This window comes from Notothenia rossii (genome assembly GCF_949606895.1).
Source record: "Notothenia rossii genome assembly, chromosome: 2".
Lineage (NCBI taxonomy): Eukaryota > Metazoa > Chordata > Actinopteri > Perciformes > Nototheniidae > Notothenia > Notothenia rossii.
This window is the reverse complement of record NC_136904.1, coordinates 34,545,689-34,569,714: the sequence shown is the minus strand read 5'-3', so window position 1 is coordinate 34,569,714 and position 24,026 is coordinate 34,545,689. Positions and strand designations below refer to the sequence as shown.

At 41.3% G+C, this 24,026-nt stretch overlaps 1 protein-coding gene across 1 annotated transcript; it reads left to right on the top strand.

Moving 5' to 3' along the window:
* The first annotated feature begins 184 nt into the window (after positions 1-184).
* On the top strand, positions 185-23,068 carry dis3l (DIS3 like exosome 3'-5' exoribonuclease). Its single transcript, XM_079666430.1, has 18 exons — positions 185-447; positions 1,104-1,257; positions 2,534-2,662; positions 5,888-6,023; positions 8,876-9,043; positions 9,790-9,868; positions 9,984-10,163; positions 11,358-11,527; positions 11,979-12,140; positions 12,229-12,479; positions 14,075-14,167; positions 14,248-14,536; positions 17,834-18,069; positions 18,214-18,368; positions 18,957-19,135; positions 19,233-19,378; positions 21,835-22,006; positions 22,516-23,068. Exons 1-18 carry the CDS (start codon positions 318-320, stop codon positions 22,828-22,830), a joined length of 3,144 nt encoding a protein of 1,047 aa, XP_079522556.1. The 5' UTR covers positions 185-317; the 3' UTR covers positions 22,831-23,068.
* Positions 23,069-24,026: the final 958 nt, after the last annotated feature.

The window sequence follows — 24,026 nt, the reverse complement described above, 5'->3', positions numbered from 1 at the left end:
ATATAAAATAAAAGTAAATAATAATTTATTTAGCTCAACTGTTTTTGTCCATTATTATTATTATTATTATTATTATTATTATTATTATTATTATTATTATGATACTTTCATACAAAGGCGTTCATAACTCCTTCACGTCAAACACCACCTGAACGCAGCAAGAGAAGAACCCGCTTTGCGTCATGACGTCAGCGGGCGTGCCTTACGCACTTCCCTGAAGTTCGGAGTGTTTACAAGTGAATCTTCCCGCGTTGGGATCAAAGCAGCTGATTAAGGAGAGCAGCAGGCTTCACATGGCTGCTGCCTGAGATCTGAGGATGATTAAGACGGAGAGGATCCTGCATCTGAAGAGCTGCCGCGGGAGGAAGGTCCGTGTGGTCCGGGAACATTATCTGAGAGAGAGGGTCCCCTGCTACAGCTCCCTGTGTCAGGCGGGCTGTGAGAACGGTAGGTCTGCTCAAAACAAAGACACAGCACAGCCTTTAATTTAGTTTCACTATGAGCTACCGATCACTATACACACACTTGTCTGTAGCTCAAATTACAGCTGTGAGTGAGACACTAGATCGAAGTGTGGCTTTGATTCGACTAGTCCAAAGATTCATATTATACATCTGTATTCAACCCCAGCGGGGGAAATCGGTTGGTGCAGCAATACAGAGACAGAGATAGATAGAAAGAAACACATAAATAATATGAGGTACATAAAATAAGTATACAATAAAACTAGAATCTATACAAAAGCATTTGAAGACAAATGTCATGTGGTGTTATTGATAGATGCAGGGTCAACAGGTCTATGTAAACATTGTACAGTTATAAATCATAAATGTCACTCTGTGTTTGTCTGAACTCTAATAGAATAAAGTGCAATAGTTCATGAAACATAATAACATAATATACGCCGAGTAAATATGATCATGCATTACGATGTAGTATGGGATATAAGACATAGACTAAGATGTAATAATATTGAAGTACAGTATACTAGGGAATTTTTCTCAGTTTGATACTAATTATTAGTAACCCAAGACAAGAACAAAGATTCCTATATTAAAATAAGTTATTTATGCTATTATCATCTCTGCTTACCCCCCAACCAGATGGCAAGGTGCTGCCAGGAGACCTGACCCACTATGTGATTCCTGATGCGGGGGTGTCGGGGGACTATCTGGAGATCCTGGAGTTCAGAGAGCTGCAGGGCATCATCTTCACTCAGACCTCCTGCCAGGGTGTGCAGCACAGCAAAGGACGCAGGTACATGCACAATATGTCATTCCGTTGAGTTACTGTTTTGCAAATGTTCAAACATTAGACTTTAAGCATATTTTGATATTAGAATGTCCTTTTCATGTCACTGCCACGCCAGGTCACACCAGGCAGAGAGTAACAGCTTTGACCTTGGTCTTTATCTTTAGGTGCCGCCTCTGTCTTAGTGTGTACATATGTTTTGACTACAGGCATATTTGTTTATGACTTGGAAAGAATCAGTTAAGTAAGCAGACCAGAGGAGAGTTTATCAGGATTAATATTCTACCAACAAATCAGGACAGCTCATGCAGTCCAGACCTTTGGACCTGCTTTTGAATTAAACCTCTAATGACAACCTACCTGCAGAGGTGTGTAAAGAGTGTGTCGCGTTGATGCTCATAATATATCAAAGCTGAGTGCTGAGTGCTGACCAAGCTAAATGTCCCGTGAATTGAAATACGTCTCCCTCACAAACACGATTAGTGCTTACGCCGCCATTTTACCATGTTGCGTCATTCATGTGATGAGGCTTCACTTTGGATAATGTTAGGTAGCTGGTAGATCATATTCTGATGCCATACCGTGTCAGTAATTGCAGTTTTTCACTCACTTCAAGTGTGTGTGTGTGTGTGTGTGTGTGTGTGTGTGTGTGTGTGTGTGTGTGTGTGTGTGTGTGTGTGTGTGTGTGTGTGTGTGTGTGTGTGTGTGTGTGTGTGTGTGTGTGTGTGTGTGTGTGTGTGTGTGTGTGTGTGTGTGTGTGTGTGTGTGTGTGTGTGTGTGTGTGTGTGTGTGTGTGTGTGTGTGTGTGAAAAAATTATGGAGAGGCTTTGTCAAGAAGTTTGAACACTGTTCTCATTCTCAGGTCGAGGCAATGGCAAAACATCGGTCATGAAATTGAAATAGCTCATAAAGTATCAGTGTGTCTGTGCAATATTAAAGAAACATCAGCTGGTTCTCCTTATCACTTGGGGAAAAAAATGCCTGGCTCAGTGCAAAGGTAACAAAATCCACCTGCCAGCATGCTCACTAGTTTAAGGGTCAGGCTCAACTCTGGGATAGGATGATTGCATTTTTATTGCATTTTGTTAAAATGTATTTTAAAAAATGTTGACCTTCTTATTTAATGGACAATCTTCTCGAATAACTCTTTAAAAGAAAGTGAATCAGTGTACTTCCCATATGTTTAACGTTCCCTAAGTTTATTGTATTTTTTCTTGTGGTTATCTTTATGATTTGGACCTTTATGAGTTTTTTTTTTTTGTTGCCGTGTGTTTCTGTTCAGGCAATACAACCGTCTCCGGAACCTGCTCAAAGACCTTCGACACGACTGCGTGCCGTTTGCCAATGAATTTCAGGAGTATTCATACTGTCCACGAGAGAAGGGGGAGAGCCAGGAGAAGTGGCAGACCAGGTCAGTCACCACCACAGCCTCTGTCATGTTCGCACAAACCAAACATCAGCCAATATGCTTTAGCTATTAGAATTGGCATCAGGAAGGACATGACATTTATTTTTTGTGACTTTTTTTATGTCCCATAAGGGTTTTCCCTTTCCTGTAGTGTGTTATTTTGTGCATGTAAATGATCTGCAAATCGCTACTACTGCCTCGCTCTCCAACACATTGTACGTGAAAGGCTAAGGGGTGGGACATCTCTAGGATATTGACCAATTAAAAAGATGTGCGACCGTTTCAAATCGTACACTCACCGTACGGTCCTATACCTCTAAGTTTTCCAAGCCAAACTCAATAAAACAATTTTTTTCTTGTTGTCTTTCATTCATACAGACATTTTCAGAAAAAGTATTTTCTTCTCTTGAGTACTAACTCTGGGAAAAGCTACAAAGCATCTTACGCAAATTGTTGAACCACAGTATTGCTCTACTTACAACGGGAAAACTGTGGGCATTTTCCATTATAAAATTGTTGTCATGTATTTGTTCCTCTGGGTGCTTTGCCAGATTGGAAATGAAAGTTTAAAAAAATCCAGTTTAGTAATTATATATAAACCCTGAATTCACTTCTACTGTTGTTCAACTTGTGTTAAGGGCTGGTTATAATGGGCCATACGGCACTCAGGGCCCACCTACCAGCCAAGCTGTCAATCAAGTTACTTATCATTGTAGGGGCTAAAGGCTTAGGGGGAAATTTCACTATTTATAGAGACGTTTTCCTCCTCTGCAGGTAATAAACAGGTATTCTAACAAAGAATTTGAGCACTTGAGACTTCATATGAGACCTCAGCTAAATGTGTTTTCAACTTTAAAGTGAGATGCTACAGGCACAAACCTTTGTCATGCATGCACTGTTGAGTTTTGTTTTCAGTTTGAGCTATTTCGCTTGCATACCATGTCCAAAAAATGCTCTTAGGTGTTTATTTAATAATAATTCCTTATATTTATTAAAGCGCTTTTCAATTACTCAAAGCGCTTTACACATTACACATACATGTAATGATCATGAACTGTGGATTATACCCACAGGAGCAAATTCAGGTGAAGTGTCTTGCCCAAGGACACAACGGCTTTACAGACGCAGCGGCGGTGGGTTTCGCCCCCTTGATCAATGCACAGCCCACTGCGCCACATCGCCCATATTCACGCCTCGAAGTCATCAAGGCGCTTTACAAGTACACCTTAATATCATACATGTACTGTGGACAATACCCACAGGAGAAAATTCGCGTGAAGTGTCTTGCCCAAGGACACAACAGCGGGAGCGGGTTTCGAACTGGAGTTCCCCAACTCCCCCTTAATCTGATGATCACACGCACAGCCCACTGTGCCACTCCGCCCATTTGACCAAATGTGTCTATTTGTGTTTCTAGATTCCTCCTAAATTCACCAAAAGCTAGCATTAGATGATGCTTCTATTAATATTTTAGGATAAATCTTCAGAAACTTGCAATACAAAACACAATTGTCGATGTGTAAAGTACATGGTGTATACAGTTATTTAGTTTAAAGTTAGTTATCAAAAATCTGTATTTCAGTGGCAATTATACACAAAACGTTCCAGTTGTATTAATCATGGACTCATACCAAGAGATATTAGTGGATAAAATTAGGTCAAGCTGATGCTTTGGTTTATTCTTATGCAAAAAGTCTGACCAGTTGCCAACATCCCAAATAAATGAACTGAGAGAAGGTTCAGATGTGAACGGAGATATTTCAAGCACATGTTAGTTATTTTAACAACAATTACTATACATTTTTAGATCTTATAATCAATTATGTATTTTAAGTAGTTCTACGTTATCGGCTGCAATAACAAAGCTCTCTGTTTAAGCAAAAACCTCTTGGAAGTACTGCTTACCACCATGAATTTTCTTTAGTCATTATGCTTTGTTTCACGATAGTGTCTTCCACAGGTGTTGTACATGTTGTCCCCAAACTTTGTATTTTACTTTAAAAGCCAAAAGTCTGGCGGTGCAAACTGTTGTCATGAAAATAGATTATTACATAAACAAGACAGTAAACTGTAAAGGATCGGGGTGTAACAACTAATCGACTTAATCGATTAAAATCGATTACCAAATTAGTTGGCAACTAATTCAGTCGTCGATTCGTTGGTGACGTCATCACATGTGTTCTACACCCCGTTAAGCTCCAACGTTATCGCTCTTTTTTATCGGTACAGGAGACATTTAAAACATATGTCATATGTATTATTGCTACATAAACATTATATCGCAGTCTTAGTGTCGCCAACTCAGTTTCTAATATATATGACTACAAAATGCGTCTATAATGTATTTTCGATCTTCCCAATTCAGACGAGAGATCTCTCCCCCGCCTGCTTGCGAGGGGGCGGGGCAGTTTACACACACAAGCAGGAGATGGCGGAGAGAACGCGCTCCGAGGTGTGGTTAAACTTTAGCCGTCTCGATGTGGACAATGCTCGTTACCAAAAGTGCAATAACAGTTTATCATATAAAGGCGGTAAAACGAGCAATTTGTCTAAACACTTAGCAAAAGTGCACCACATTCAGACGGAGGAATGCACCGGGTTCGACTGTCTTTCTAGTAGCTCTGTAGCCCTGTCCACGAGTAACGTTTCCACGTCAGGTGTTATGTATGCTAGCAGCAACACACAGAGTTAACTCAGTTATAAAAACATAGGTTAATGATTAGAGGTAACTGAGTTATTTTGTTAAAGTTTCAGCTATTCGGTTTACAGTTCTGTCATCACATTATTTAATATGATTTGTTAAAACATTGTTGTTTCTTTTGATGTGAAATATTATGCATTTAATTAAAATAAAAAGCAATGTTAGTTTTGTTCACAATTTGTTTAGTTAGTTTACCTTATTTCTTGTCAAAAGAACCGTTAATACTATCGTTAAAAGGACCGGATCGATAAGCAGTATTGATATAAGTAGTAGTACAGTTAAAACCTTAACGATCCGAATAATCGATTAATCGTTTCATTAATCAATAGATTAATCGATTATCAAATTAGTCGTTTGTTGCAGCCCTAAAAGGATGTCTGCATTCTTCATGATGTTTTCAGTTACAGGTAGTGAACATTTATAAGCCAGAGGAACTAAATACATAATATCAGAGTTTAGTACTTTAACAGGCAAGCTGTCTGCATGCATCCTGTATTTGTGAATTAACTCTGTGTTTGTGTGTGTAGGTGTGTGTACTCTGCAGCAGTTTGGTACTACAACCACCTGGCAGGTATGATGGATATAGTGATGATCACTGAGGATCAGGAAGCCGTGGCTCAGTACAGCAGCCTCAACTCTGGGGTTTACGTCATCTCTGTCCAGGTACTTGAACTACACACTAACGTTCACCCCACATGATGCTTATATCTGTCGCTTCACTAACTGTCCATAAGTATCTATTAGACAGTGAGACATTTAGTTGTTGTGGCTTGAACATAGTGGATATCAAAGGACACTGCTACAAGGTTGAAACGCAGAAGTGTAGTTTGGATTTGAGGATGTTAAAGGGGATATTTCGGGCCTTTCAAAGTGCCTTTGCATAATGTATTTATTCATAATCAATATAATACTTAAAGGTTATCTATTATGCAAAATCCTTTTATCGGAAATATGCGTCCCCGGTGTGTAAAGAGATTCGGAAAGTTGCAGGAAAAAAATTCTCTCTTTTTGTCCTGATCCATCTATATAAAAACCTGTCAGCAAATGAGCTGATCAGATCAGAACAATGTTTTTTTGGGTTGTGTAACCATTAGCCAATAACCAACAAGGTAACCGCCGCCCACCTTATCACCTGAATCTCCTCCTAGAGCGCCAGTGTGTTATTTTAAACCAATCATCTCGCAGAGGGGTGTGGCCATCAGCATGTAATTAGCATTTAAAGTTACAGACACAGAATCAGCACTTTTGAAACAGGACTGAAACAGAGGGCTTATTGGCATGCTAAAATGCCTGATCTGTTTGGTTTTTCGAGCCAAACACTTCAGAGTCATGTTTTTTATATATTTGAAACCTGTAATATGTTGAAAAAGAGTATAATAGGGGACCTTTAAAGTTATGAATAAGGCGGCACGGCTCAGTATGGAGGAGACGGGAGTCACTGTCAGTTAATATGCAGACTAAACTTTATTTAGAAGCTAGATTGTCCTTTCCAACAGAGAACTGAAACAGTTATGCTCTCGCCAGAGACACCAAAACATACTAATTGATCAAGGCAATGTAAAATTACTGTTTTCTTTTCAATAAAGTCTGGTAGCTTGGGTAAGAGCATAGATAATGCCTTCATTTTGTTGTCATTTTAGATTGCTAAAATACATTTTGCTGCTGACCCGTCCACAGCAGTACAGTGACTGCTTCTGTGCTGGGACTTCTGTAGGAGTTGTAGCGCTGTCCTGCTGCATTGTTCACAGGAGGCATGGAATCCTGCTCTGTTCACTTGTTTCTCAAACCATTATGTTTCAGTGCAGAGCCGAAACAATAGGAAATGCATGGCTGTTAAGTACAGACCTCTCTCTGCTGCATGCTGTGTGTTGACCCAGTCATCCAATCACTCAATAATAAACACAGGAACGCCAATAGACATGTGGTTTTTTGAACGGTTTTAGAAATTGATATGAGGAAGCAAAAACTTTGTGTCATATCAAATGACTTTCCACAGCAGATGGAGCCAAGTTATCAGAGGATTGTAGAAATCTTGTGTGTGGAGACATTGTGTTCTGTTTGAAATGTATGCATTTGTACTAGAAAAACTCAAATTGCTGATAAAGATAATTTAATGTGACCTAAGGCAGCCTAGGGCAGCAACTAAATGGAGGTTGTGGTGAAATAGTTTTCTCTTTAATGTTCAATCATAATATTATTTGGTCATACCACAATCACAATACAATTCCTATAAAAGTTGACAAACTATGATTAAATTATGTAATGGTCGCCCAGCCTACTGTTACTGACCATGCTACAGATGTTAGTGCAAAATCTACAGCTCCTCTACCACAACCATCAGCAACAAGTGGACATGGAGAATTACATGAACTACATGTTGCTAAATCCACCGCGGGGCATAAACAGAAGGGCAACATGCTCGGGGGTCTTCTTCGCAGCTTTTGGTGTATTTTGTGGCGGAAGTACAACGCCACTTACAGGCCCAGCATATGTACTACAGCGTCTCCAGTGCTTTCGAGCGGTCTCGTGTGAAGGAAGACTTTTTTGATATCGTATTCGGTCCGTTTGCGTTTCGTATGCGTTTGCGTTCCCGTGTAAATGGGGTCTAATTGTCTTGCATAGACATGCCCCCCTATATATGCACCATCTATATATCGCTCCATTGAGCTCCCTGACAACTAATATGCTCTTTAAATAGTGATAAAAAAAAACTCACAAAAAGAAAACTCATGGCTGATTTTAAAGTTGTCGATGAAGTGGCTACAGCTCGACTCAGTAGAGGGCGAAAGGCTGTTCTAGCACAACGCAAATTCTGTAAACAGCTGATTCTGATACTGAGAGCAGAAATGGCTGCGTCCTGTCTACCTGTTAACAGTTGTCAAGTCATTATAGGATAATAAGTGTATAGTGTTAATAAGGTGATTTAAGTAGCACCTGTTCATCAAGACATCTTGGTAGCAAAACAAAAGGCATTATTATGGAGTTACTTTAGTTGTATAGCGTAGCCTAGCTTATAGATAGAAATAGATAAAAGTTCCTGTTTTAATTACATTTGTTCCAAGTGTCAACCTCCACATCTAAAAAGTGTAGTCAACCCGCGTTCTTTATAGTGGCCAACAGGGCGACTCAACTGGCTGAAATAAGAAGTCCAATTGTATAGAAGTCTATGAGAAAATGGCCTCACTTACTTTATCACCTCAGTAAACGTTTTCCTGATGAGTTAATGGTCTCAGTTACTAGCATCAAGTCTTCTTCATTACAGGATTATGTACAAAATAAAAGGGGAGGGGCTCCCTTGTGATTGACAGATTGCTCCCACATGACGGTAACTGTAACCCTTTTACATTGGGTTTTCAGGACGCTCCTGTGTTTCTGAACTGCATATTGTCAATATGTCACCCGGTGTCTGAATTATCTTGTGTTTTACATCCTTACATGAGGTCAAATCCTGACCTATAACGTTATAGTTTTACCTGTTCCTGACATGTCTTCCCCCATGTTTCTTCATGTGTCAGGATTATTTAAGAAACTTCTGTCCGGAGCTGCAGGTAGCACACAACCTTTACAGCTCCATTTCCCAGGCGCTACAAGAGAAAGAGAGTGAGGGCACGGAGAGGGAGTACACAGAACATCTGCCCGGAGAACTGCTGGAGGCCGGGATCAAGTCTGGGCGGTACATTCAGGTACAGCACCTAGCTGGGTTGTGTCTAGTGAGTGTTTACTTGGAACAGAAGTTATAACATTGGGCAACAAATAGACAAAATCCACCTTGAAATGCTTCAACACAAAATATCCAGTAAATGTGCCAAATTGTGCATAACAGGTAACTGTGGAAACTAAAAAGAGACTGGAAACTTGCTTTAACTGGGTAATTGTACAAATAGCATTCGCAGTGGCAATGTTTCATACGTTTAAGGGTCAAGGAGGTAATAAAAGAAAGGTGGATAGTTTCAGAAACTTGCAAGTTATCTGTTCTCAAGCACTTGAGCTCATCAAGGAAGGTCCTAGTACTCAATAGCCGCGTTCACACCGCAGTACTTTTCCCACTTTAGTTCCGATATAGTTCCGAAATGTCGCGTTCACACCAAAAAGAGCCGGAACTAAAATTAGTTAATGAGAACCTTTTTACGCCCTTTTCCATCCCTGCTAGAGAGCAGGGACTTTCGTGGGAGAAAAAGGCTCCTATGTCTGATTGGCTGGGCGGAATGCAAACCACGGCCCGTAAAACTCAAAAAAAGTGTTTTGAAGCCACCATTTTATTATCCTCGCATTAGCATTAGCCCAGCGCAGAAACGCAGAGAGACTAACTTATGGCAACACAAAATAAAACATGGGAGCGGTGGAGATGAGGAGGTGTCGGCGTTCTGGCGATTTAAACAGTCTGTTCTGGAAATCTGAATAAATCTCACATCTTTTTCCTTTTCATCAGGGGACTCTGAATGTCAGCAAGCACCGCGCACACAGTGAAGCTTCAATCATGACGGACGGTTTGTCCAACAAGAACACAGGTGCAAATCAACAGCAAGCACACAAACAAGTCTGGTTAATGCATTTTTCTGCCCTCGTTATCGCTGACACCGCTCTCTGTGCATCTCACCTTTTCCCCTCACTCATCCCCCTCAGATCTGAGCTGGGGCCTGTTGGTGTGTGGAGGGAAGAATCGTAACAGGGCGGTGCATGGCGACCAGGTTGTGGTGGAGCTGTTACCAAAGAGCGAGTGGAGAGGGAAGGACAACACCTTGGCTGAGGGTCAGGGGGAGGAGAAGAGCGGAGAGGAAGGTGGAAGTAAACCCATGCCCACAGGCGAGTTTTGATAATGATGATAACTCCTTATCTCATTTCAATAAAACTTAGAGGAAACTTAAGCAGTTCTTGATGTATTTGAACATGTGGCCATATATAAATATTACCTTTTAAGAGCATAACACTTTAACTTTATTCAAACTGTTACTCCTACACATTTTTATGCTTTTATTTTATTTTATTTTCATCCCCTCTTCTGCAACACATTTATGTTTTTACTTGTTGTGAGTGTTTTTTGATAAAATTAGGAGAGAATGTTTTACATATATGTTTTTGTGACGGGGTTCTATTTGTCCGTTTGTAAAAAAAATAGGCTTAGTCGGTCGATTTAAGCTCAAAAAATGTTATTTATAACAACAACACAAATATATACTGTTTGACAATATTGAAACAGTATAACTTCAATAAACAAAATCAAAGTTACCAAAACGAGGTTGTCTATCACTCATCTATGGAGTAAACACATAGGCCTACTAGTTGTTGCCTTCGCTGCAACAATCTCCCGAATGCCAGTCCAGGGCCAACACCGTCCCTTATGAACCCATAGCCCCTCCCCACAGGCTTACCGTCAACAGGTTACACCATTAATTAAAAAAACACATTATCAACATAATTTTAACACCTCAAACGTAAGAAAAACTATACGACCAAAACATAAACAGGTTAACCATCTCATAACACAATCATCCCCCATCATTAATAGACGCAAAAGAAATAATAAATTGCATGGTTCATGACATCATATTTAAACCACGGAAGAGATGCGCCTCCTTCTTTTCCACATTCCCCTTTGCTGGGGAGACGCCAACGATACTCCGTTCGCTGCCCGTCGCGCAAGTATAGCGTACTACAGTTTAATGTATGTTTAAATAATAGACTCACAAGCGTGCACTCATGGTCGCGCTACAGAAAGGGAGGGGGAAAAGGGACGTTTAGTGATGATTTAACCTTATTTATTGACGAACGGAAGAGAGCAGGAAATGTTTGGTGTGTGTGTGTGCCGCCGGCTGTCAGTGGCGGAGTCAGTCACTCTGTGATCCGCTCCGTCACAAAACAGTTTCCTCATTTATTTGATAGTATTTTTTTAAGATCATATAACAAGAATATTTTGGGCAAGGTAGTCACTCTACGCTTTGGATAAAAGGGTCTAACAAGTGACATGTAATGTAATGTGGTCCCTTGTTAAATCCTCAGGCCGTGTTGTGGGGATCCTGCAGAGGAACTGGAGGGACTATGTGGTGACTTTCCCCCCCAGGGAGGGGCCTCCGCCCCAGACCAGGAACACCCAGCGCATCCTGGCGGTGCCCTGGGACCACCGCATCCCCAAGATCCGCATCAGCACCCAGCAGGCCGATGCTCTGCAGGTCTGCTTTACACACTCCACAATGTATTTGGTCTGAACTTTAGTTTGAACTCGCAGGATTGGACAACTAATGTCACTAATATGACATCGTTTTACATTATTTTATTTTTAAAACTAGATATTTTATGTATTTCAGTATTTGTGTAGACTGTCTGGATGTAACATAAAGAGGATGATTTTTCTTGATGCATAAACATGAGATAAAAAAGGGTAAAGAGATCCTTCAGCCCAATGTTTTGTAAAAGTTGTGCATTTATATAAAGGCAAGGCTCTTTATGTATTTTTATTTAAAGTTAAGTTAAAGCCTTTTATTGTCGCTAGAGGAGGCCAGACTCTGTAGATCCGAAGCTAAAAGAAGGGTTTCAAATCAGCTTAACAAAGGGCTCCATGAGGGAAGGTATACCATTTGAATTGTCCCAAAAGGCTTTTTCCCCCTGTATTCACCCACCCAGGACCACAGAGTGGTGGTGCGCATTGACTCCTGGGAGAGCACGTCGCTCTACCCCAACGGCCACAGTGTGAGGGTGCTGGGTAAAGCTGGGGAGCTGGAGACAGAGATCCAGACCATCCTCATCGAGAACTGCATCCACGTGCCTCCATTCTCAGACGCACAGGTCAGACGGAAGCTTCTCGCTCTCTCACACAAACACCGTGAAGCTGTAACTCTGCTTTCTACCTGTGACTGTGTCTGTGTGCCCTCAGCTGAAAGAGATGCCCGTGAACTCTGCAGAGAAGCCGTGGAGGATGGACCCGGCTCAGGTGGCGGAGCGGCGGGACCTCCGGGAGAGTCACCTGGTGTTCAGCATCGACCCGAAGGGCTGCGAGGACGTGGACGACACGCTGTCTGTACGCAGCCTGGCCGGCGGGAAGCTGCTGGAGCTGGGGGTCCACATCGCTGATGTCACACACTTTGTGACAGAGGGCTCGCTCACCGACCTGGAGGCACGTTCAAGGTGAGGAGTTAGAGGATAGGATAGTTCAGGTTAGCCCGGTATCATCAAAACTCCTTTTTTCTTAGTACGTTTTATGTTATTGGATTCTTTGTCCAAATGAATTAGCATCTCCTATAAACATCCAGCCACCTGTTAGCTCCTGTGTTTTGCGTTATCACACGTGTATGGAATTGCTGTTATAAACATAATTACGTCCTCTGTGGACTACAAAGCAATTATGAAAGTTTGTCAAATATTATCTCACTGAGCCTCACCCGGATATTTTTGCTGGCTACTTTCAGAAGTGCAAATTGGACAGAAAGTTGCTGCATGATTGTTTGTTGCATCCGGCGCTCTCTTTTATAGTTTCTGTAATTTTGCAAGTGTCACAACCACAAACAAAGAAAAGAAGCAGAAATGACAGACAACAGTGACTTGGAGGCACAACAGTGTTTCTGACAGTGAGAAATGGTGCTGCTGAGTCAGGAGTTTCTCAGAGCAAAGGGAAAAGGGCCTATAATAGTTCAAACAGACCAACATTTAGAAAAAAACAATTTCTGTTTTTAGTTTTTTTGCACTCTTCAGGGCTATGTTTCTGTACGTATCAGTGCTATGGGGTAAAGTGTCTTTGGTTCTCCATCCCTTGGATTGAATACATAAGGACAGTATTTCTACAGGCTGAGCAGGACCGCGACACAAATGACCCGACTACTTACAAGAGAAATCGATAATCTGACACAAAATATTAAATAAGAAATGGTTTTATTGATTTAAGAATGATTTTTTAGCTTCAGTTACAATTTAATATTGTATGTATGTAAATGAATTAATGAAATAAGAACACTTTTACTCATTTATTTCACAACGCTATCAATAACTACGAATAAACTATATGAGGTCTCATGTTGAAAAATAAAGATATAAATACAATGTATACAGAGGAGGTGAAAAGAGTACCAAAAATAAATATTTAAGTTCATATATGAGAAAATGTGTTTTTAAAATGGTATCTGCTGCTTGGAAACATGCCCTGAGGAGAAGTGGTGAATCCAAACGTTTTCTCTTCTGTGTTTATGACTCAAGAAATAAAATAATGTAATTGTACTAAGGTTACTGTTTCTGAGTTCCTTAAAAGGTAGGTGAGTTTCTTTTTTTTATGATGTTAATTTCTCAATAGTTTTTTACTGAATACTTATTTTTGGCTGAAGTGCTGCTACCCCATTTTGTAAAAAGGACTAAAAGCATTTATGTTTTCCAACCAAAATAAAGACATTGCATTAATGTTGCATAACTTACACAATCTATTTTGAGTTCAGGGACAAATTAAGCTCACCTAGAAGGAAACATAAATGCTTTTAGTCTTTTTATTTATGCTATTTAGGGCATGGGGTCGTGGTGCAATTAAGCCTTTGTTTGCAAAATGAGTATAGAAGGTTAGTTTTTAAATCATAAACACAGGAGAGAAAAAAGTTAAGATCAGAGTAGAAAACAGGATCACCAGATTTATTTTCATCACTTTCCTCGCAGGCCTTTCATAGAAAAAAGATCCAAATACTTTTCCCCTTTACTTTATCTTTTTCCTTCTTCTTCTTCTTCCTCCTCCTCCTCCTTCTCAGGGCAACCACGTACTACCTGGCCGACCGCAGGTACGACATGCTGCCCGGCGTTCTCAGTGCAGACCTCTGCTCTCTTCTGGGCGGAGTGGACAGGTCAGTGAACGCCACATCTCTACATCATGTTGAAGAAAGTCAATTAGAACACATTAAAACATGCTATGTATTATAACCAGGTATGCGATGAGCGTGATGTGGGAGCTGGATGCAGAGACCCTCGTGGTCAACAAGGTGTGGTTCGGCCGCTCGCTCATCCGCTCCTCCTACCAGCTGCACTACGAGCTGGCCCAGGCGCTGCTGGACGGGGAGCAGGCAGAGGTGCCGGAGCTGGCCGGGCTCGGGTCTGAAGAGAAGGATTCTAAACTAGCCCAGCTCAACCAGGCTCTGGAGATGCTGACACACGTAGCCAGACACCTGAGGGCGCAGAGGGACCGGGGGGGGGCGCTGGAGCTGGAAGGGGTGGAGGTAGGATCGGTTTCTCCTTATCTTTGTGGTCCTTTTTTACTTTTAATTAATTGTATTGGTCTATCTATACATGTACTTTGCTCAAACTACAGACTAATTTCTTTAAAAGCAGTTTAAGTTAAAAAAAAAACTAAAAAAAAACATTATCATAGCCATGTTTTCCAAAGTTTTTTTTTTACCTTAGAGGGAAACAAATAATAACAATTAAAGCCACCAGCAGCAATGAGCGGCTCTTCGAGGATCCAGGCAGGTTTGCTGTTGTCCGCACGTCGACGTGTCTTGAGGAGCGGACCGTTAGCAAAAGTGGGAAGTTTTGGGCCGATCGGACAATTTCCATAGGAGCTACAGCAACAGCGTGTTTCATGGCAAGTGATGTGTCGCTACGGCAACGGCATACACCTCACAGTTGGCGTAAGTGTCTTGAGGTCTGCATCATTATCAAACATGTGAAGTTTTAGGCCGTTTGGGGCATGTTCACTGGAGTTATGAGCAAATCGTGTCTTATGGCGAGCATTTTGTTTCCATGGCAACACATATGATGAAACTGACACGTACACTAGATGTCTTCAGGGCTGGACTGTCAGCAACACACACATGACATTTGAGCACTTTTTGACCATTTATACAGGAGTTAGAGCAAGATCGTGTTTCATGGCAAGAATACGACTTTTGAGGAAAACTCAAAATGGACATGTTGAGGGCCGATCCATTAATGGTCACCTGAAGTCATCGTATCCAAATGTTTTTAGTTTTTTTCCAAATGAAAGTTTTGTTGAGGTTTTGTAATTGTTAATATTTTCAGTCATTAGCCTCTCAGATCTCACAGGATCCATTAATATTAACCCAATAGAGTGCCACAGTGACGCGTCCTAAAACCCAGAAGAAAGCTGCGCATGGGTTCCTTCAACAAAAAAGCAATGCCATTTCTCCATAGGATTTTGGAAAATAGCCGGAAATAAGGTCTTTGGTTGAAACACATTTAAGAGACGGATCACATTTTGTTCAGTCGGATAATCTCCAAATGTCTACCCTACTTTTATAATTTTATAATCATAAATCAAATCGATAGATTTATGACCACGAGCTATTTTCCAAAATACTATGGAGAAATGTATTTGCTTTTTTGTCGAAGGAACCCATGCGCAGCTTACTTCCGGGTTTTAGGACGCGTCACTGTGGTCCCTCCCTTTCCGGGGGACCTCCATGCGACCTTATTGGAAAAAAGTATGTATTGAAGTCAATGGGGAGAGAAAGATTATCTATCGATCCCCTTTGAATTGTGCCACGAATTCAATTTAAAAGATAATTTTGCAAGTCAAAAAAAAAAAGAAAGTGTCGTAAAACTGTGAAGTAACACTTTTTTTGTGTGAAACGCTCAATGAACTACATCTCCCGTCTCGCACCACACACCAAGACGGCCGTGACTTTAGCACGTTTCACTTATTTCTTTCAGAATGAGGCGAAAAGTATTAAAAGAGGTGAAAATCACTACAAGTCTGGGCATGTTGAGAGCTGTATATACACAAAAGGGGAGTTAGTCGGTTCCGTAAGAGCCAGCATGCGGGACCGGGATTCTGAGATTTGTAGTCTTTCTAGTTTCGTATTTTTCATAGTCTTATATTTCAGCAGTTTTACTACAAACTGTGACTTTTTTGACATGGAAATGATTTTTTAAGATTGACAAACATCATATGTGTAATTTGTGGCACAATTCAAACGGGATTGAAAGATAATCTTTCTCTCCCCATTGACTTCAATACATAATTTTTCCGAAATAAGGTCCCATGGGTCGGAAGTAGATGGGCGGGACTTCGCCTCTCTATGACAGTTTCTAGGAAATTAATAAATAAATTGATGTTGTCTTCTAAAATTGTCCATCCTTAATGGGATACAAGCCAAATATACCACGTACTCATAAAGGGCCGACTTCACCCTACAGTAAGCAACATCCAAAAGTGAATATCACGTGGGATTCCAATCCGTTTGAAAATGTAATGGGTCGTTCCTTGACCCGATTCACCTTTCCACCAAGTTTCATTGAATTTGGGCCAAGTGTTTTTCCTTAATCCTGCTCGAGAACATTCATTTTCTTAAGAAACTGCAGCAAACAACACACTTTAGAAGGTTCCTGAACCCAAAACAAGAACAGTTAAACATGCTTTAAACTGAAACCCAATATAAAAACCACCCAAACATTTGTTCAGCCTATGGTTTGATGACACATTGTCCAAAGGAGTTATTTTAACATCCAGGCCAGCAGACAGGTGTTAATCTCACACATGACCTGAAAGCAATTTCAGTTGGAATACTGTTTTAAAGGCTGTGTGAATACAGAGCCCTCCACTGTGAATCTGTTTTCACATTCAAGTAGTGTGTTTCATTCATCAAAACAAGATATAAACTCTCTTTGTTGTTTATCTGTAAGATCCTCTCCAATAACCTGTCTTATACCTTATGTAGATATGTGTGACTGATTGAGTTTGTTACAGTAGATGACATCATGGAATGACTTGCCGTTTCTTTTTAGCAAATACTTTAGGTTGTTCATAATAATCATTATTTATTCAACCTCCTGGAATTAGAGTTTCTCTATACCTACCTGGTGCTGTTGTGAAACTGCTTTCTGGCTACAGAGAATGCTGGGTCAAAATGTATTTTATAATGACTGTCAACCAAGATAAATGACTTACACTGACAGTACAGTATTGATGAAATGTTGAAACTAGCCATTGATAACATCATCTCATCAGGAACATTTTTACTGGGGTAATGAATCAAATGAGAAGACTAGACTTACATACAATCAGACTTCTTTATGAAACCAGAGGATATTAGATTGAAATCCTCCTGAATATTTAATAGAAAACCGGTTAAGGTATGTCTGCATTAGCTTCCCTTTTTAGACCCAGATGTTGCTGCTTAGTTCCTCCTTTTTAAACTTCCTAAAACAGCTTGAAACCATAGTTTTGATTGAAAGAATAGGGGATATTGATTATGTAGTTAATTTTCTTGGGTCCTTTTTGAAACTGGAGACTACTTTAGTGGGATTGACATAAGGAAAAGGAAATATATATAATTATATACGATATATATTGCCCGCCTTATCATTCAATATCTCCACCCAGAGCTCTTGTTAAAAGAATTAGTTTTAAAGGTGAAATTGTTATTAAAAAAAAACGTAATTTCTAGCAACTTTCCATTGCCCATACCCAACAGCTCCCACCTTTCCATACAACATAAAAGTGTCTGTATTTACAAATCCTTTCACTTCATCAAACTGTCCCCCTCCCTCCTCAGGTGCGTGCCCAGCTGGATAAGGACAAGAACATCACAGCGCTGGTCCCCCGTCAGCCTCTGGAGGTCCACGAGACGGTGGCTGAGTGCATGATACACGCCAACCACTGGGTGGCGCGCAAGATCCAGGAGACCTTTCCCCACCAGGCCCTGCTGAGGCGCCACCCGCCCCCCCGGCAGGAGTTCTTCAGCCAGCTGGTGGAGAGCGCCACGGCCAGGGGCTTCACCATCGATACCAGGTGACCGGATTTATAATAGGAAGCGGTTTTGACTCCTTTCACATGCATGAGGTTTTGGATTTAAAGCTAAACACAACAATTCTATAGCTGTTGTCTGATTATTAGTTGTATATCATATTAATAATGGTAGTTCTGTTCCTCCAGTACTAACAAGGCTCTGGCGGACTCTCTGGACCAGGCCGTGGACCCCCAGGACCCCATGGTGAACAGGCTGCTGAGAATAATGGCCACTACAGCCATGTCCCAGGCTGTGTACTTTTCCACTGGTCTTCAGGCCCTTGACCAGTTCTACCATTACGGTAACACCTTGACCATATCCCCAGCATTCATTGTGTTATTCATTGGAACTGCATTTACATGTTTCTTTGTGGGTATGTAATGCAAGTGAGGGATCTTTAAACCTGCATGCACTGGCTAATTAAAATACAGTCTTTCATCAGTATAGTGGATATAAAACATCAGAAATTGCATATTTGATCGACCAAAATAAAACTATTTTCTTAATGTATTTAGTCATTTGAGGAAGTGTCATGGTGAACTAAATATGAAATAAAAATCTAAAATACCGTTACCATATTTATTTAGTGTCATTCACAATGTAATGCATTTTTAGCATGGCGTCATTTTCTTTATAGCTATTGACATCCTTTTCTGATCTATAGTGTTACAAAGATATACAAAACTACCTCTGCACAAACCTTTGACTCCAATATGTGAACAGAATGAATTTGAAACCTGGTTTTATCCAATGGTAAGACTTCTGTGCTGAAAATGTATGCAATGTATCACTTTTTGTTTCAAGAGAAAGCCTATTTATTCTCCTGTTCCCCAGTAGTATCTCCACTTAAACTGTAGCAATCTGTGCTAAATGCTAATGTTCTTCATAGGTCTGGCTCTGGACCGGTACACACACTTCACCTCACCCATCCGTCGTTATGCCGACATCGTGGTGCACCGCCTTCTCTCCGCTGCCATAGCCATGGACAGGGGGGTGGACCCGGGTAAAGCGTTAGCCAGCAACAAAGAACTGGAGGAAACGTCTCATCATATCAACAACAAGAACAGGGTCAGTGCTGCTGTGTTGTTCACTTCTTACTCTATAAAATAAGCTCTTCTGAATGACCTCTGTGTGACCTTCTGACCTCTGTTTGACCTTCCCCCAGGCAGCCCAGCAGGCCCAGAAGATCTCCACAGAGCTGTTCCAGTGCCTCTACTTCAAAGAGAAAGACCCTCAGTCCGACCAGAGCTGTGTGGCGGACGCCGTAATCTACTCCATCAGAGACAACGGCGTCCTGGTGTTCATCTCAGAGTAAGATAATAACGGGGGACTTTTTAACAAAAGCTTTTAATTGTCCAAGTAATATATAGTCATTTAGCTATCTTTAAGCGATGGTAGAAATATATATATTTTCTTAAGGAGGCCCTATTATGCTTGTTGTTGCCTGCCCTTTCCTGTAGTGTTATATAGGTTTTTGTGCATGTAAATGGTCTGCAAAGACTAACATCTCAAAGGGAGTTTCTCCCCCCCCTGCCTGCCCTGAAATGCCTCCATTTAACTCCTATGTTTACTTCCCTAACTTAATGACATCACTATGTAACACTTGCGCTTCTATTGGCTAGCGCTCCAACACATTGTACATGATAGGTTAAGGGGTGGGACATCTCTCAGCGGTTGACCAATCACAACAGAGCCCGACAGCTAGCCAATCAGAGCAGACTGGGCTCTGGTTTCAGACAGAGGGTGAAAAGAGGTGCTGCAGTACAGGCAGTATGAGATAAATAAAGAGCTCTTTGAACATTAAAGCATGGAGACATGTCACAGTAGAGGCACTACATACAAATATGAACCTGAAAAGAGCATAATAGGGCCAATTTAAACCAACAACATGTTTATTTGTCCCTCATATCTTTCTGACTTCCTGTCTGTGGCTCTCAGATCCAAGCCAATTGGTTTCTAATGAAGATGTTCATCTATAAAAATGGGTCACAAATATAAAGCTTCATCTTGGAAAAAGGCTCAACAATTTCAGAACACTGTTAGTAGACTTAAAGAGCAACTTGCAGGTTAGAGACACCAGTGAATAAATGTGTAGGAAAATTATGAATACAAATATTCTATATATATATATATATAAAACAAATATACACTACAGTGACATCTGGCGTCGTTTTAGTAAGACATTTTCACTTCCGCATAAAAAAGCCTCCGCACGTGACCTCCCGCGTGTGACGTAACATGGGGGAGAGCGGCCGGTCTAACGTATGAATAAACATGGATCACAATGCTAGTTTTGACACAGAAGAGGTTGAAAATATATATTCGAATGCATATGATTATAATTATGAGCCTGCTATGCGTCCAAGAGACCAGGAGCAGCCAAGGATTAGAAAAAATAACGGCCATCGGAGAGAAATGGAGCTTTGGTGTGAGGAGAACCAGTGGAGAACAGGGCAGCTATCTTGGTGAGTGACCGGCGTTAGCTACAGTTAATGTTAGCTAACGTCAGTCACATCACAACATTGTAAAGTTAGCAATCATATATCAGGCTTTAACTAAAGTACCATTGATAATATAGTAACGTTACTGGCAGGACTGTTGATACTGATCCATAACAGAAACTAATGCGCAAGTATCAGCCGTATCTCGCGTTACCTAATGCAACTCCACACTACGTCTTACGGTGCGGTGTAGTGTGTACCCGAGGGGAGGGGAGAGATACTTGACGATCTGGCGGATAAATGTTGTGGAGCCTCCGTTGATATGCCGTTGTAAATGGCTTGATGGAAAGCAGGTGTGTAGTCGGGGAGGGTGCACAGGTGATTGCAGCAGGTGAGTGGAGGCTGAGCCGGGAGCCAGGAGTGACAGCCACCACGCACACACAAACAACACAGACAGGGGGAAACAAACAAACACAAAGGAGACGGCTGGAGCAGTACAGCCACCACAGCGTTACCTAATGTAACTCCACACTACGTCTTACGGTGCCGTGTACCGGAGGGGAGAGAGAGAGAGAGCAGCGAAGGGGGGGAGAGAGATGTAATACGTTTTCCTGATAAAGCTGTGGAGAGTATGTGCTGCAGAAAGGTGGATGCACAACGCACCTAGGAACGAACGCTAGCTCCGGTCCTTTTCCCGTGAGGGAAACTGTGGACTCGATGTCCTGACAGGCTGGAGTTTGTGCAACCTGCACAAATTCAAGCTCACTATGATTACAAATGGTGAAATACAATGTAAAATTACTGAAAAAATACCAGCTCACTAAATCACAACCGCTCAAACCAACTACAAACTACTACCGCGGATTGGGCAGAGAACGAGTCCGAGAAAGTTGCTCCCCCATGTGACATAATATGACGCGTATGACGTTAAAAAAAAAGCGGTTTTTAGTAGCAGAGCTCAAACCGGCTCCTTTTCCTCTGAATTGCTGCCCTTTATGTCTTGTAAAACATATCAAATCCTGCATTAACATTTTTAATTGTAATTTTCAGGCAAGGTTAAGCATAAATATAGTTTAAAAAAAAAAAGATTTTGAAAACATTCTTGATCATTCTGAATGTTGTATGGCAGAGCTGCCCCAAGTATTTACAAAGTTAGGAAGTAATGTTCTTTTATTATAATGCAAAGAATTAAGACCTAATCTATTTATTGGTTGGATAGAAATGGCCCTATTGTTGACTGTTTCTTGGAATTCTTTCATTCAGAGGTGTATGATTTGAATAAAATATTCTAACCCAGTACTCATGACCCCCCCTGTGCTCTCTCAGGTACGGGGTGAAGGGCCCGGTGTACCTGAGGAACCGTGAGGGCCAGGTGGTGGCAGTGGGACCGGAGGGCAGCTGTGAGTGGCAGAGCGGCTCCGTGAGACGATACTCAGACCACATCTCCACCACCTCCAGCTGCGGCACCTCCACCTTCAGGCTGTTCGACCACATCTCTGTGAGTAGCGTTTATTACTTCATGAGGATATCCTCATTTTAAAGATTTAAGTGGAGTCATGTTGTGATATTGTGTTGTTGGCACACTGTTGATAGTAAAGGGACCGTTTGCCAATTATTGTTAATGGTAAATGTTGTCAGTTGAAATAGTAATTTCCTTCAAATGTATTGGACATCCACTTAACAAAGGTTCTGCTTACACTGACAAAAACATATTATACAGATCTCAAGATTAAGTCTTAAGTCTTATTAATCTTAAGTCTAACATGACTATATTACTACAATAAAGACATTGTACACGTTAGAAAGGAGGGTGCCTTGTCATTCTCTTGTAATTAAAAAAAACTATTTTACATGTGCCATCATTTGCCATGTTGCCATTATTAACAAATATGTTTTTTTATGTCTGTAGAAAATGATATGTGTTCATTCAAAATTGTATTTTAAAACGTATTTTTAGCCTTTGATTAATTGACATATTGTAACATGTGAGTCCTCTGTTCTGCACAGGTTCGTATTTCTGTGCGCTCCACGAACTGCCACGCTGACACCCTAACCCTGGAGGTCACCAGCAACAGACCCCTCCTCAGTGCGGGGCCCCAGCAGCCCCGCTCCCAGGGCCGCAGCCAGCAGGTGCAGGAGGTGGTGCGCCTGGCGGAGGAGGCGGCCCAGGAGAAGGTGGCCCGGAAGCCCAAAGTCTCTAAAGAGGAGAGGGAGTTCAGCCAGAGCAAGACCCCCAACCTGTACTCCCTGCTGGAGGAGATCAGGGAGCTGGCTCTGCTCGACCTGGAGGGGGGGGCGCAGGTCTGTGAGACCACAGCCTAAAGACGCTCAACATTCATTATTACTGATATTTCCATAATACATAATCTACATGAGAGAGGCCCCAAGCAGAAGAGGCTTATCTCTTTTTAACTTTGTAAAATGTACTGAGCATTCTTTGATTTGTGGCAGCAGATTTTTAGTTATTTATTATAGGCATTGTTTTTTACCTTTTAAGTGACAATAGCTTGATAATGTGGAGTGTAAATAAGTTCTTTGACATTAAATGAGATGAGAAATGTTCTGTTTCTGTGGACATTCTTCTTATATTGGTGCAAAGATAAAAAAAAAATAACATTGACTTGTAGATAGAGGAGAGATGCAGGTTAAAAGATATGATGGACATTTTCTGATGGGACAATTGAAGCCAGTGTGACATCCCATAATACGCTTAGATGCGTTGATGGCTGCATCGTTACCAAACCTGTGAAGTTTTGGGCCGTTTGGAGCATTTTCACCGAAGTTATGAGAAAAAAGGGTTTCATGGCGAGCATTGTGTTGCCATGGCAACGGCATTTGAAGAAATCTCAAAACTGTCCCGTAGAGGTCTTCACGGCTGGACTGTTAGCACAGGAGAAGTTTGAGCATTTTTTGAACATTTTCATAGGAGTTATAGCGACGTCGTCTTTTATGGCGAGGGATGCGTTTCCATGGAAACGGCATATGATGAAACCCCATAATTGACGTAGAGCTGTTGAGGGCTGGACCGTTAACCATTATCTGAAGTGTGGTGCTGTTTTGACCCTTTTCATAGGCGTTACAACAACATCGTGTTTTATGGCGAGGGATAACGGCATGGAAACGGCAAATGGTGAGATGTCAGATTTGACGTAGAGCTGTTGAGGCATGGAGAGGTGATATACAGGTGAAGATTGTGGGACGACCGGACCGTGTCCATTGGAGCTACAGCAACATGGTGTTTTAATGGCGAGGGATGCGTTTCCATGGAAACGGCATCATAATTTAGGTAAAGCTGTTGAGGGCAGGACCATTAACCATTATCTGAAGTCTGCTGCTCTGAGCATGTCAGTTGGAGTTATGACATCATCGTGTTCCATGACACAGGGGTTTACATTTGAGCTAACAAGGTGTCCAGAGATCAGAGGTTTCCTTGGTGATGTGCAGTAAGTGAGAGGAGAGCATTTGCATTGTTCTGAATGAGATAAACCTCTTGCATTTGAACGTTTTGTTGAAGAACC

Coding starts and splice junctions, on each gene's coding strand:
- dis3l (XM_079666430.1), top strand. CDS start 318: ATGATTAAGACGGAGAGGATCCTGCATCTGAAGAGCTGCCGCGGGAGG. Junction 18,369..18,956: donor TGACCAGTTCTACCATTACG/GTAACACCTTGA, acceptor TGTTCTTCATAG/GTCTGGCTCTGGACCGGTAC. Junction 22,007..22,515: donor GGCTGTTCGACCACATCTCT/GTGAGTAGCGTT, acceptor TGTTCTGCACAG/GTTCGTATTTCTGTGCGCTC.